At 34.5% G+C, this 14,941-nt stretch overlaps 1 protein-coding gene across 1 annotated transcript in view; it reads right to left on the bottom strand.

The window, feature by feature from the left end:
- Nucleotides 1-2,657: 2,657 nt before the first annotated feature.
- The window catches only part of SUCLA2 (succinate-CoA ligase ADP-forming subunit beta), a 37,043-nt gene continuing 24,759 nt past the window's right edge, over nucleotides 2,658-14,941 (bottom strand). Inside the window, exons 9-11 of the mRNA XM_074304733.1 lie at nucleotides 6,731-6,851; nucleotides 6,214-6,302; nucleotides 2,658-3,443 (exon numbers count right to left, since the gene is read on the bottom strand). Of these exons, the coding sequence (XP_074160834.1) occupies nucleotides 3,369-3,443; nucleotides 6,214-6,302; nucleotides 6,731-6,851 (285 nt within the window). The 3' untranslated portion in view covers nucleotides 2,658-3,368. The remainder of the gene's footprint in view (nucleotides 3,444-6,213; nucleotides 6,303-6,730; nucleotides 6,852-14,941) is intronic.

Below are 14,941 nucleotides of genomic sequence, written 5' to 3' on the forward strand. Positions count from 1 at the left end.
TAATTTTGTCATCAAGAGGCAGAGCCATATTGGATACAGAGCCAGACTTACAATCAGGAAAATCTGGATTCAATTATTGCCTCTGACAGGAATTAATTAAAAAGCATTTAGCACTTACACAGGTAAAGCACTGTGTTAAGCAGAGGATATAAAGAGAAAAGCAACAAAATCCCACATATCAAGGAGCTCATATACCTAATAAAGCATCCATAATTAGATTTCATTAACTTGATTGGGGAAAAAATTACACCTTCCTTTTCACTAATCTCTACTGAAATTTGGTATTTTCTTCAATTATTTAAAATCCCTCTTTTGGGAAGATTCCACAGGCTTCACCAGACTGTCAAAGGACCCCCCACCAAAAAAGGTCAAGAATTCCTGTAGAATGGGGAGATAACAGGTATGAGATTTTTGCCACAAATAAGATGTAAAGGCCCAATTGTTTCTAAGGTTCAGATGGTAATGCATCTTCTTTAATGACCTTTCTATTTGATAACATTGTGGCTGTTTCCAATGTTGAACCATTGCACAGCACCAAGGATTTGGGTGGCAATAACTTTTTCTTCTGGGTCTTCAGTAGCCATGTTTCCTCAAAAAGCAGGGGCTGCAACACCTGCAAAAGCAGTTGACAAGTGGCATGTCCCATATACTACATTATATGACCTTGGCTAAGTCACTTAATCTCTCAGTGCCCTAGGTAAAGAAAACAAAAGTAGCAACAATTGGTGAACTGAACTAGTAAAGGAAGCTACCTCATGAAAAATTTCCCACACCCCTAAAAACATAGATCTAGTTACTAGTGTTACTAGACACATTGCCTTATATTATCAAAATTAACAGTGATAGAACACTAGCAGTGATCAAGCTGGGCTAAAATGTTGAAGAATGGGACAAATGATACAAGTCAAGTTAGAAAAGTCAAAAGTTCTATAGCATTTTAAGGCTTACATAGCTCTTTCCTCATAACATCTCTGGGAGGTAGATATTGTCAGTATTATCTTCACTTAACAGATGAGGAAACTAAGGCTCAACAAACATGAAAGGATTTCCCATATCACAGCTGTAAAAGTCAGAATTCCAACCAATCCTAAAACCATTATATTTAATTCTTCAGAATTAAATTATCAACAAGGACTTTTTTGTATCATTACCTCATTCCAATGAGAGAAAGTACAGTCTGATGGAATAGACAAGAGATGCTATGCCATCTTTCTAACCCTATGCACAGCCTTAAAATGGATTCTGTGCCCCAAGAATAACATTTTGTTTCTCTGAACTGTAGAGGACCTACATGTAGAACAAGGACAAATCAACTTCTGACCTGGGCAGTTGTAACAAATGATAACCCAGTCACCTTGTGGAAATTTGAGATTCTAGCTACAAATATAGGTAAATAGATGAATAAAAAAGACAACATTCATGATCTATCATGATAATAGATCCAATTTGGTCCCCTGACAAACAATTAACCAGAAGAATAAGGTAGTAATAGTCTATCAGCTTATATACTCATTATTCTACTACAATCAGCCCGAGTCATGCTAATAATGGTAACATTCATATAGTTCTTTGAAGTTTGCAGAAATCTAGACAGGTAAGAATATAGTTGAAAGAGGGAATGAATGAATGATAAGAGATAAGCAGCACAGACAGGCCAGACAAACATAATTTGATCCCCACAAACAACCCTGAGGAAGGTGCTGTTATTATTCCCATTTTATAGACAAAAAAAAAATGTTAACACAAAGTGATTAAGTGACTTGTCCAGGGTCACACAGCTAGTAAATGTCTGGAACAAGGTTTGAATTCAACTTTCCCTCACTCAAAGTCCAGAATTCTCATCTCCTATGCTACCTATTTGCCTCTTTGACTATGTAATACATGCCCATTAAAGTAGGTTAAAGGGCTATAAGAGCAATTAACCAAGACAGTGTATGCAGATCATACAGGAAACTTGTTAGCATTTAAAATTAAATCAAGTTTTTAAAAAAGAAAAATGTTTACTGACATTCCTTGCATTCCTTGGAAGATGACTGAATAAACAACTGTTAGTTGTGCATTCCCTTCCAAAATACCCATTTAAAAAATACCCATTTATTAAATAGCAACATTTTGCTCAGCAGTGAAGACAACACACATACATAGAAAACAAATAAATATTGTATTTCATAAACTGCCTTCAATTGGTAGCAAAAGTATATTGTCTCACATAGAACATAACACACCATAAAATGGTCCAACATTAACAACATAATTTCAATATATCATCAGGTAACTTTATAATATTAGGCTATTCTTACCCCAAACATCCCAGGTCCATAAGATCTGTCAAATCACTACATTCTAAGAATCCAGAGCTAAAACAGGAAGGGGCCATACATGTGCATCAAATTCAAACCCCCAACTTTACAAATGAGGAAAATGAAACTGAGAAAGTCTACTAGGTTGCCCGGGATGACCTAGCTAGTAAGTGTCGGAACTGAAGTTTGAGTCTGCATGTTCCTGACTCCAAACCTAGACTTCTAGCCACTATACACCACACTGCCTTGGAATATTTATATTTTACATTTGCTTATGCCAAAGATGAATTCATGATTTTTCTGTCTAAATTATTTTTTAAAACTTAAAGGCTGAGAAAACAAACAGTAGTCAGAACCACTTTGGGAGACTTTTATTAACTTAAATTGGCATTCTTTTGTTTGCTAAGCCCTCAGTAAATATGCTTTATTTGTTCATATACAAAACTACATAGTGCTTATTAATAGCACCACAAAATCACAAGACTTTCAGTGCTACAGTATTTTGTAGTGATTAAAATATAATATCCAAATAATGAATGTCACTTCACTGAAATACTTAAGGGAGTGCTCTGGGGAGTGTTTGAAAGCACTGTTTTATAAATAATGATTTTTAGGTCTTTTGACAGGTATTGAAGATAAATGCCTCTGATATAAAACATGATTTCAATACATTTTTCCATTAATGAGACTACTTTTTGGACCTATCACTAAGACTAGAAGAAATAAAAGTTCAAATTGCATTCATAGAATCTATTATCAACCAAAAAGCTTCGCATCTGATGATAACAGGCATATTGCAAGTGACACTTTGTAGCAGAAGCTGAAGGAGGCTGCAACAAAAGAAACCAGATTGCTGCATTACACTTTCTTCATATGAACTGATCATTCTGGATGGCAAAATTAATGTAGATAAGATATTTTAAAGTTTGTATGCCCTGGAGGCAATTAAAGCCTCCAACTACACAAAAGGAAGGAAAAAAAAAAAAAAAAACCAAAAAACCCACAGAACACAGTATTTCAAAGAATATAGAACACTGAACACGTTGAGTAAGTCATCGCAGTCCCAGATCAGATTGGCAACTGAAACTTCACATCCACCTGAGCTTGTTTGGCTAAGGTGACTATTTCTGAGAGCTTTACCACCTGAAAGAAAAAAAAAAAAATGAAGCAACGTATGAATTATGTTTCCACAAAGAAAACAAATCAAAAAGCAATTTGTTGCAAAAAGATAATGTTAGGTACGCACTCCTCAACTTCATACATTTAGTTTCTAAGTCGGGCATTACCTAGATTTAATTGTTAAAATACATACATTATATATATATATATATAAAAAGGAGTTATTTTTAAATTGATATTACTTCCAAATTCATAAGGAAATATAATCAAATCAAGCTCAAGAAATTTTCACTTCTGCCTACTGGCCATTAAATCATGAGTCCTTAATCCCCAGACTTCTAGTCCTCAATTTCCAAAGGCCCCATTTGGTGTGTCTTATTGAGCCAATCATCTCAAATTGAACAACTTTCCTGTCTCTATTAATGCCAATAATCTAACAGATTTACAAACCTCAATGTTATCTTTGGCTCTCTTTTATTCAAAATCTGGCCACTAAACTGTGCTAGTCCTTCTTCCCTTATTCTTCCTTCCCACTACGATCTCTGTACTGGTGCTCACTGTAAATGAGTACTCTTCCAAAAATGCACTATGCCATTCCCTGGCTTTCTTGTTACTTTAGTCTAAATTAGTACAACAAAAATGTTCAATTAATACATTCCCTATTAACAGTTTGAACCCCAATTCAATCCACTCTATATCATTCCGAAAATATTGTAATCTTCATGTCACTACTCTGCTTAAAAACTTCACATGGCTCACACGTACCTGAATAATCAATTACCAAACTTGGTTTTTCAACTATTTGCAAACAGCCACTGTTCCAAAGTAAGCATACTGTTTTCAAGTTCTTTCTGTAACTCTGCTCTAAACAAAGCATACTGGAATATCAGTTCAGGACTGGTTAATGTACAGAGCTCCAAAGAAATACATAAGCTCAGGAAAAAGAGAAATGTTTACTTATGAAGTCTAGTGTTTATGTATAACAATAAGCAAAAAAGGGAGAGGAATGTACTTAGTGAAATGCATCAGATTCTATATTTGACTTAATTACGACTTCCCCAAATGAAAATAACAAAAGAAATATAGTATCACAATGCTTATTGTTTGATTTTTGCAAGAAGCAAGTATAGCAAAATCAATTATCTTACAATGTAGAGGATTATTTTGGAGGGAAAGGAACAGAGGTTTCATAACCTATGATTTCATCTTTGTAAGGGAACTCCAGAGTAGAAGTTCAAAATTGAGTAAAGCAGCTTTTTATGTTAGAGAGCTACCCAGAAGAGAAGTGTCAAGCTCATGGGGCCAAACCAAATTAAAATGTAATTGGGAAATGTTTAACAAAATAAAAATACAATCCAACACAGATGTGAATTTATGGTTTTCTAATGTCAAAATGTAAGCCAGTAGGAATCTTTCTCTATTTGAGTTGGGACACTATTGCTTCAGAACATTAGATTTGTGCTAAGTCACACAGCCAGTTATCAGAGGAACAACTTAAACTCTTTTTCCTGACCACAACCTCTAGCTACACTACCATAATTTACAAGAGAATATGTCCCACCCCCAAAAAAGGCTTCCAACTTATACCTAAATGGTTGTTATATCTTGGTTATACTTAATGGATATCTAAAAATGTTGATTTTTAAATCAATTAAAAAATAATATAAATCTTCCAGCTCACCTAATCTGACTACAGAACACTTAAAATATATTGAAAGAACATATGCTCATTTAGGGGAATCTAAAGAAGAGAATATGCAAACATCTTAATAAATCAAATCAGGGGGTAGCTAGGTGGCTCAGTGGATAGAGCACCAGCCTTGAATTCAGGAGGACCCGAGTTCAAATCTGAACTCAGATAACTTCCTAGCTGTGTGACACTGGGCAAGTCACTTAACCCCAGCCTCAAAAAAAAAAAATAAATAAATAAAAATAAATCAAATCAATAAACATTTATTAAATGCCTATTGTGTGCCAGGCACTGGGCTAAGTTCTGGGTTTCATCAGTGTGAGAACACCTTCCATCAGAGCAAATTTCAAAACATCTACGACTTAGCTGATAAATTCAGGGAGCTAGCTGAAGCACACAGGAGCTAAGTGATTTGTTAAGGAGCACACTACTATGTTACACCACCTCTCTATGGAATGTAAGAACAAACAATGGAAGGAAACTGAGGCAAAAGAGGAAATTAAGGTCTATTTTCTTACCAAAAAACTAACACATAACATGTATTTCTATTTGTGTGATGTTTCCTATTTAAAAACTTGATAAAGGAAAAAAGTATGATTTTCTCCAGAACCCTTTCCACTTCCTACAGAACCAGGGTACTGAGAACAGTTTGCACAAATACAATCTTCTTGCCTTGCTAATGCTCCTTCTCCTTTAGCTTTCCAACTCTGTAACCATAATCAAATCAGTACTGGCACTGCTATTGTCAAAGATCTGCTAAACAATTCTGCTTTGACTCCACTCCATCTCTATTCTTTATATTGTTTTAACTTTTTGGGGGGAAAAAGGGAGGAAAATAGGCATCCTGGATTCAGAACCACTCTAAACCAAACAATATCTGACTTACCAGTAATTAATAACATTCAGAGTCACTAAATTATCATTATTTATCTTATGTCATAAAAGAATACTGAATTTAATACTGTGCCAATAATTCTGGGGGGGAAAATTCAATTAAGAATTGTTGTAAAAGAATTGCCATTGTTTTCCACAACATATTAAAAAACAAAGCTTTTACAAAGTTTTTATAGACTTTCAACTCTCAGATCAACCTCTCCTGCTTACCATCTTAGCAGCTTCATCCAAGTCATCACAAGCAAGAATTTTAAGTCCACTATCTGCTATCAATGCTTTGGCATCATCAACTCGTGTACCTGCAGAAGAATCAAACATAAAAATGTATTCAAATACCTATATATATAGAATTCCTGTAATCAAACATTCTAAAAGCAAAACTGAGCAAAGACTAGTCAGGTATCTAAAAGTCTATACTCAAAGAAAATACCTCAAAAGCCTTAACTGACTCTATAGGTTATGTTATGACAATAAAATCAGGCTATTAATTCACAAACTTCACAAAGATTAGAGATCTATAAAGTGGCATTGTGAAATAAGATGTGAATATATTTGCCCTAAATGCTAGAATAATTTCATGAGTTCTATATATTTGTTTTCTTATGTTACTTCATAAAAATTCATAATTAAAAACACATGCATTCTTCAATGTTAAGCCATCAAGGTTAATGATTTTCAAAGGATTATATAAATCATGTAACAAATTTAAAATCTCTTTAATACTCACCTTGTAACCGTACCACAATAGGTATTTTAATTTCCAAATCTTTTACTGCCATGACTATACCTTGTGCTATAACATCACACCGCATGATTCCTCCAAAAATATTAACTAGAATAGCCTGTACCTGTAAATAAAGTATTTTGGTGGATTAAAATTACAAAGAAATATGGACTCATCTAGATAATTCCAGACTAGCTTTATATTCTGTTCTCATTTTTCTTATATTCACCTTCCTTGCCATCACACCCTCTATATACTGGACTTGACACATTCTTTTTCTGAGTTCTCTGGACCACAAACCATGACTTACTTAGGTCTCTCTGAATGACAAGTGTCTACTATATATGAACCCAGCTGGTTTCACATTACATTTCAGGCAGTCTTCTTGCCTTGTTAATGTTCCTCTTTCCCCTTTAGCTTTCCAATTCTGTCACCATAACCAAATCAATATTGATCCTTGCTAATCAACACTACAGAGCTCCACTACCATTTTTATGATCTTTCTAACCAAAATACCTTTCCCTAGTCACCATTCCCCTAGGTGCTGTCTTCTCCAATAGCTATTGTTATTCTCATTTTGTAGCTAAAGGAAGGGATTTACTAGAGACACACCACACCCAACAGGCACTCAATACACTCAACTACCAATTTACCTCTAGATTGGGGGAAATTCGATCCTTCAGGCCCCATTCCACTCCAGCATAGGTCTTTGTAATTTCTACCCAATGCTACTTATTCTGCCAATTAAGAAATTGCCCTTCAAATCCTTGAAAGTGCTCACTGTGTCCCCTTAACCTCCCCACTCATATGCTCAGTCAAAAACCTCTTTTCTAAGATGAACTCAGGTACTTCAACTGCTCTCAGGAGTTGCTATCACACAACATAAAGACCCCAGGATGTGGAGTCAGAGAATTGAGGTAAAAGTCCTAGATTTGCCACTTTTTACCTCTTAAATCACTTGCAGCCCTCAAAGTCTGAGTATCCTCATTTCTTTTTTTTTTTTTTGCTGAGGCAATTGGGGTTAAGTGACTCGCCCAGGGTCACACAGCTAGGAGGCGTTCAGTGTCTGAGATCACATTTGAACTCAGGTCCTCCTGACTTCAGGACTGGTGCTCTATCCACAGCATCACCTAGCTGCCACAGTATCCTCATTTCTTAAAGGAGGAGGTTGGATTAGATAGTCTCTAAGATCCTGTCTGGGTCTAAATCTACGATCCTGTAATCTGTAAAAGATGTTCCAGCTCTGAATCTATCTTCCTATAAAATATATGGCATTTGTTGTTCCTGTCTTCATAGTATCCTAATCATCCTCTGACATGCTTCACCTTCCCCTAAGATGCAGAGCCTCAAACAAAACAAGGTCCTGGATATAATCTGCACAGAGCAAAATAAGCTATGGCACATTTCTCCTGCTTCTCTGTCTTTTCTAGCCTCTATTTTAGAATCTAAGCAGACCAAGGCTAACTTAACTGTCCTTCCAGTACCATCTGTCGTGACACTGTTGTTCTGTCATTTTTCAGTTGTGTCTGACTTTGTGACTCCATCTGGGTTTTCTTGGCAAGAAATACTGGAATAGTTTGCCATTTCCTTCTCTAGCTCATTTAACAGATGAGGAAACCGAGGCAAAGAAGGTTACATGATTTGCCTAAGGTCACATAGTTACTAAGTATTTGCAGACAGATTTGAACTCAATCTTCCTGACTCCAAGCCTGGCACTCTATCTATCTACCTAGCTGTTCTAGTGATACCTTCTAAGCTAAACTTACCCAACTCTTTCACTCAATCCTCATACAACATATTATTATTTAGTTTTCTCACCATTCTAGTTGTCTTCTTCAGAATATGCTTCAGCTAGATAATATTTCCTAAAATGTAGTATCCTAAACTTCATATAGTACTTCAAACAATAAGAACACATTTGAAAATCCTAACATTGGGTCAGCTATATGGCACAGTGGATATAGTAACAGCCTTGGAGTCTGGAGAACCTGAGTTCAAATACGACCTCAAGAACTTAACATTTAATAGTTGTGTGACCCTGGGCAACTCACTTAACCCCAATTGTCTCACCAAAAAAGAAAAAGAAAAAGAAAATCCTAACATTTAAACATTGGTGTCATTTTTCCCACAGAAATATGTATCTAAAACTGTAAAAGAGATCAAATTAGTATTTATAATTTGACATGAAGATACTTGATTTACATGAAACTTTTCAAGAATACTTTTATGTGCAAGGTAAAGTCAAGATGAACTACTAGGACATTTTCTTAAGAATACATCTATTTTCCCTTAAATCAAAAAAGGAATTTAGTTCAATAACAACTGAAATTCTTCCCTCACCTAAAACAATATAATAAAATCTAGTGATGATAAGAACTCAACATTCAAAATACTGTTTTTAGCAATAAAAATATCCGGGGCAGCTAGATGGTGCTGTGGATTGAGCACCAGTCCTGAAATCAGGAGGAACTGAGTTCAAATCTGGCCACAGACACTTAATACTGCCTGGTTGTGTGACTTTGGGCAAGTCATTTAACCCCACTTGCCTCAGGGGGAAAAACCAATAAAAGCATCCACAAGGATGGCAAAAACAAGGAGCAAACAAGGTCATTAATATAAATTAATTAATATATAAATATAAAAGAAACAACTTTGCTAAACAGCTGCTAAGCATCTATCCATGAAAAAGGGCAGCTAGGTACCAGTACGAGTGAAGCTAGTTGGGAATTTAGGAGTTAGGAAGACTCATCTTTCCAAGTTCAAATCTGGCGTCATAGACCTCTTATATGTGATCCAGAGTATTTACCTCTGCTTGCTTCAAGTCCTTGTTTGTAAAATGAGATAGAGAAAGAGAAGATAGAAGAAAAAAAGAGTCTGACATGACTGAACAACAGCCAGTGAAAAAGGCCTGGGAAACTGAAACTAGCTAGGTCCCTGGAAAAAAAGATAATGTGTCACTTGAACCAGTTACATGTACCAAGCTAATATGCTAAGCCAAGTGTGGGACAATAAAGCCAAATGATAAGGTAAAACTGTATAAATTCCAAATACAATATTCTGACATTTAAATATCCATATCAAGTACTTAGAATTGGAGCGCAACAACTATGCAAGAGAAGCTAGAATACACCAAAGTTTTGCTAATGATATAATTAGGCCCTGAGAAGCTAAATGACCTACCAAGAACCAGGCTAAGAGATTAATTAAATGCTTATTGGCTTGATTTGACCGAGAATACCAAAGAGTAAAAATGGCAAATCTAGGATCTGAACTTAGATCTTCTGACTCAAAAAACAATGTCCTATCCTTTACAACAGGATATTTAACAGAAAAATATGATAAATGGCCTGTACTAAGTTGCCCTGTCAAATAGAATCTTGTTAGTTTGGGCATATGGACAGTGTTTGGAATCCAAATTGTCTAAAAACAAGACTAGGTAGCATTTTCTATGGTACTTGAAGGGATAGCAAAGCATTTTATATATGTTGTCTTATTTGATTCTCATAATTTGTGAATTAAGTAACTGGCAGATGATCACATAGTTAGTGAGTGTCTAAGAAAGGATTTAAATTCATGTCTTTGATTCCAAGTCCAATATTATCCACTGTGCCACCTATCATATGGCATTATCAGAATTACCAAAAAAAAGTTGTGTTTAAGGGGCAGCTAGGTGGCACAGTGGATAGGGTACCAGCCCTGAAGTTGGGAGAACCTGAGTTCAAATCTGGACTCAGACACTTGATACTTTCTAGCTGTGTGACCCTGGGCATGTCACTCAACCCCGACTGCCTCAGAAAAAAAAAAAAGAAAAAAAAAAGTTGTGTTTAACCAACATTACAGAAAAAAAAATAAATAAACACACACACATTGGCAATTTATAAATAATACTATAACCTACTCCAGTCCTTATGACTGCATTCAGTACAGGATCTACTGAAAATGAAGTATGTCAAGCAATTCCTCAATTGATAAATTGCCAAAAGATATGAACAGATAATTTTCAGATGAATTAAAACCATCTATACTCACATAAAAAAAGTGCACTACTAGAGAAATGCAAAATTTAAACTGCTCTGAGGTGCCATTTCACTTCTATCAGATTAATTAAAATGACAGGAAAAGATATTGCTAAATGTTGGAAGGGATGTGGGAAAATCAGGACACTAATGTATTGTTGGTAGAGTTGTGAAATGATCTCACCATTCTGGAGAGCAATTTGGAACTATGTCCAAAGGGCTATAAAACTGTGCATACCATTGATCCACCAGTGCCATTACTAGATCTACATCCTAAAGAGATCATAAAAAGACCCATATGTGCAAAAATGTTTTTAGTAGCTCTTTTTATGGTGGCAAAGAATTGGAAAATGAGTAGATGCCCATCAGTTGGGAAATGGCTGGATAAGTTATGGCATATAAAAGTTATGGAATATTATTATTCTATAAAAAATTAAAAGGTTGATTTTAGAAAGTTCTGAAAAGATTTACACAAACTGATGCTGAGTGAAATGAACAGAACCAGGAAAAATGTACACAGCAACAGTAGAATTCTGTGGTGATCAACTATGATAGATTTATTTGGTTCTTCTAAATTCAGTGATCCAATAAACTTTGAATAGAAAATGCCATCTGCATCCAAAGACAGAATTATAAAGATTGAATGTAGATCACTACTATTTTTTTTTTCCTTCTTAGGGCTTTTCCTTTTGTTCTGATTTTTATCTCCCAACATGATTCATATGGAAATATGTAAAAATGCAAATGTTTAACTAAGAAATGTTTTTACATGTAACTGGGGAAGATAAAAATAATTTTTAAAAATTAACTATATATCTAAACAGTTTAAATTTTAATGAATTTATATTTACAGGTTATAGTTTTTTAAAACTTCATTGTTTTGTGTACATTATTCATTTGATTTGGGGAAGGGGAGGTACCCTCTTATCAAGAGAGGTAATGTAGTATAGTAGAACCTGGGTTCAAATCCTACCTGCAACACTTAACTGATTACTCCAGAAAAAGTCACTTCACCTACACATGTATAATCTGATAATTATTGGATTTATCTAAGTCATGGACGAAATGGTTGATTTTCACTGAAGGAAAGCATTTATATACAGCTCTCCACAGTAACAAAATAACAGATCTTTTACTCAAAGTGAAGAGATTTTTTTATTTAAAAACTTAGTTGACAACTATCCAAAAATCTTTGTAAATTTATCAATTAAACATTAGCTTTCCCTAGCAACTTTGTCTCTTCTGAAATTCTGACAATCATGTCATATATGCTATCATACAAGTCATTGAATGGAAAAGCTTAATAGCATGCAAAAAAGAAAAAATGGGGGTTCACCAATTAAGACCTCCTGTCTACTGACACCAATCTGTTGATAACTCCTTTTTAGGTCTACCTAAGTCTACTATAGTTTCATTTACATCTATCTTATTCATACGAATAACTATATCACGATTGAAGCCAGTTCTAATGATCTTGTGATGAAGAGAGCCATCTACACTCAGAGACTGTGGGGACTGAGTGTGGACCACAACATAGCATTCTCACTCTTTTTGGTGTTTGCTTGCATTATTTTCTTTCCGTTTTGATCTGATTTTTCTTATCCAAGACAATTTTATAAATATATTTACATTAAAAAAAAAAAAAAAGAATAACTAAATCACTCCCCTGAGCTATCCATCCAGTTAGTAACCCTATCCAAAAAAGGCAATAAGAATAGTTTGATGTGACCTGATCTTCATATAGCCATGTTGGCTTTTTGTGATCATTAGTTCCTTTTTGAGATTCACATTACTTATCCCACATTAATTTAAACAACCTTTTGTACCCCACTTTACCCTGTCACTCTTTCCCTTACTTTTGTCCCTCTCTCATTAATCCATACACTTTGTCCCAGTGATGTAATTCTACTCACTCTTCTATATCCCACTCTCCTATTCCTTCTCTCTTATTTCTTTATAGATTTTGAAGGATGCTATACCGTTCATGGTGTGTGTGTGTGTGTGTGTGTGTGTGTGTGTGTGTGTGTGTTATATGTACATATGTATATATAGAGAGAGAATTCTCTATTTAATCCATTCCCAATGTAAGTAGGTTTTCAGAACTATGAGCCCTCCTCACCTCTAATTGTCCCCATGTTAGTTCTTCCTCTGCACCTCATTTGTATAGCATAATTACTATTTTTACCTTTTCCTACACAGGTTTAATTTTTAGAGTCATATACTCAGCTCTGCTCCAATCTCTTTTGGACTACTCACTCAATTACTAATGTCCGTCTTAAGACATATAATTTACATTTCCACATGTAAAACTTTTCCTTCAATTGCACAAGTTTTGGATTACTGTCTAGGGATGGGGTGGAGGGCAGGGAGAAAAATATAGAACACAAGGTTTTGCAAGGATGACTGTTGAAATCTATCTTTACATGTACTTTGAAAATAAAAAGCTATTATTTAAAAAAAATTTTAATTAAAATTATTTTTGGTTTGGTTGCTTGAAATTATCCTTTGATGTTGGCTTATATATTAAATTTTCTATCGAGTTCAGGTTTGGTGAAGACAAAATCCTGAAAATCTGAAGAGTTCGCTAAAAGTTCACTTTTTTTCATTCAATGTTATGGTAAGTTTTGCTGGATATCTTTTCGGCCACAGGTCTAGTTCCTTTGATTGCTAACATCTCAACAACTAAAGTCTTTTATTGTAGCTGTTGGCAAATCCGATAAAATTCTAAATATAGCTCTAGCATAAATGAATTTGTTTTTGTTGCTGTTCCTGGGAAGGTTTCAAAATTTAGCAAAAAAGTTCTTATGTGCTTTCCTTGTAGGATGTCTTTGAGATAGTGATTGGTGGATTTTTTCCTATTTCTACTTTCCCTTCTTGTTCTACCACTTCAGGACAATTTTCTTTATTTCTTGCATTATTGTGTCATGGTTCTTTTTTATTCTCATGTTTTCTCTTCTTGATCTGTTCTCCAGACCTGTTGTTTTTCTTATGTTTAACATTCTCTTCCATTTTTTTCATTTTTATATTTTGTTTTATTATTTCATGGTCTCATCGCTTAATAGGCTTCCTCTTGGCCAATTCTAATTTTCACTCCTTCATTCCCCACTAAATCCAAGAGGTGAAAGTTCCTGTGTTTTGGGCTGAGCCCACTTTGGAACCCAGCTAGCCCCAAGATTCCCAGCTTTTTTGGTTTATTATTTTTTTTCAAGAGCTAGCTTGGAGGTGTTTACACTTTATACTTATTCAACCTCAGTGAAGAGATGGCTTACCACAAGAGAACTTGTAGTGCCCCAATCTTATTTATTTTTCACTGGTCTGTGTTCACCCTTTTTTCACATTTTTATTTTGTTTGTAGGAGAAATCTAGAGAGCATAGAATTTTTCTGATCTACTCCCCCCATCTTCCCTGAATCCTTTTTTTGATGTTACCATTTAGAATTTTTTAAAGCACTTTCCATCTCTATTGAGCTATATTCTAATTCAGAGTTTCTGCTCACCTGACTATACCATTTTCTCTCAATATATTTTTTGCCATAAATTAATCTAATGTCTAAAGAATCTGCCCATGATTCTTTATTTTTTATTAGGGATTCTAATGACACAGTCACTTTTCCCAAAATTAAAACATCACAAAATTTGTTAATTAGAATTATGTATCCATAACTAAATATTAACTTTGTTTCTTAAGATTTTCTTCAAAATTACTGCTGGCAAAGCAATTATTTATCAGATGCTCTGTTTTTAGAAGAACCCTGTTTTATTGATAGAAGTAGTTTTCTTGGGCCTTCCTCCTCCCCTTCCCCCATTACCTCCCAAACAAACAAATAAAAAGATTACTTACTTTCCAGGATGGTCCTAATTAAAGACAAAAGGAGGGACCACAGGACATTCTGTGGTTCTTTAAATTAATTCTTTCCTAAGTCCTTTTAGTAATAGCTAATGACAAGTTCTACAAAAGTCAAACTGTATCTTCCACTTTTTCAAATGTAGCAATTAATTACTAACACAGAAAAATCATGCTACTGGGAAAAGAGGTATTTAAAAATGAAAATACTCTCATTTTCCAGAATTCATTTTTCCTTTTCTTAAAGTAAAAAGTAAAGATTCCAAATTTTGACAAAATTTAAATTACTTTAATCATATCTGCTAAAAAAAAAAAATCACTTTTATTACATTATTTAAAGGAAACATAGTCCTAT

This window comes from Sminthopsis crassicaudata, chromosome 3 (assembly GCF_048593235.1).
Source record: "Sminthopsis crassicaudata isolate SCR6 chromosome 3, ASM4859323v1, whole genome shotgun sequence".
In the NCBI taxonomy this organism is placed as follows: Eukaryota; Metazoa; Chordata; class Mammalia; order Dasyuromorphia; family Dasyuridae; genus Sminthopsis; species Sminthopsis crassicaudata.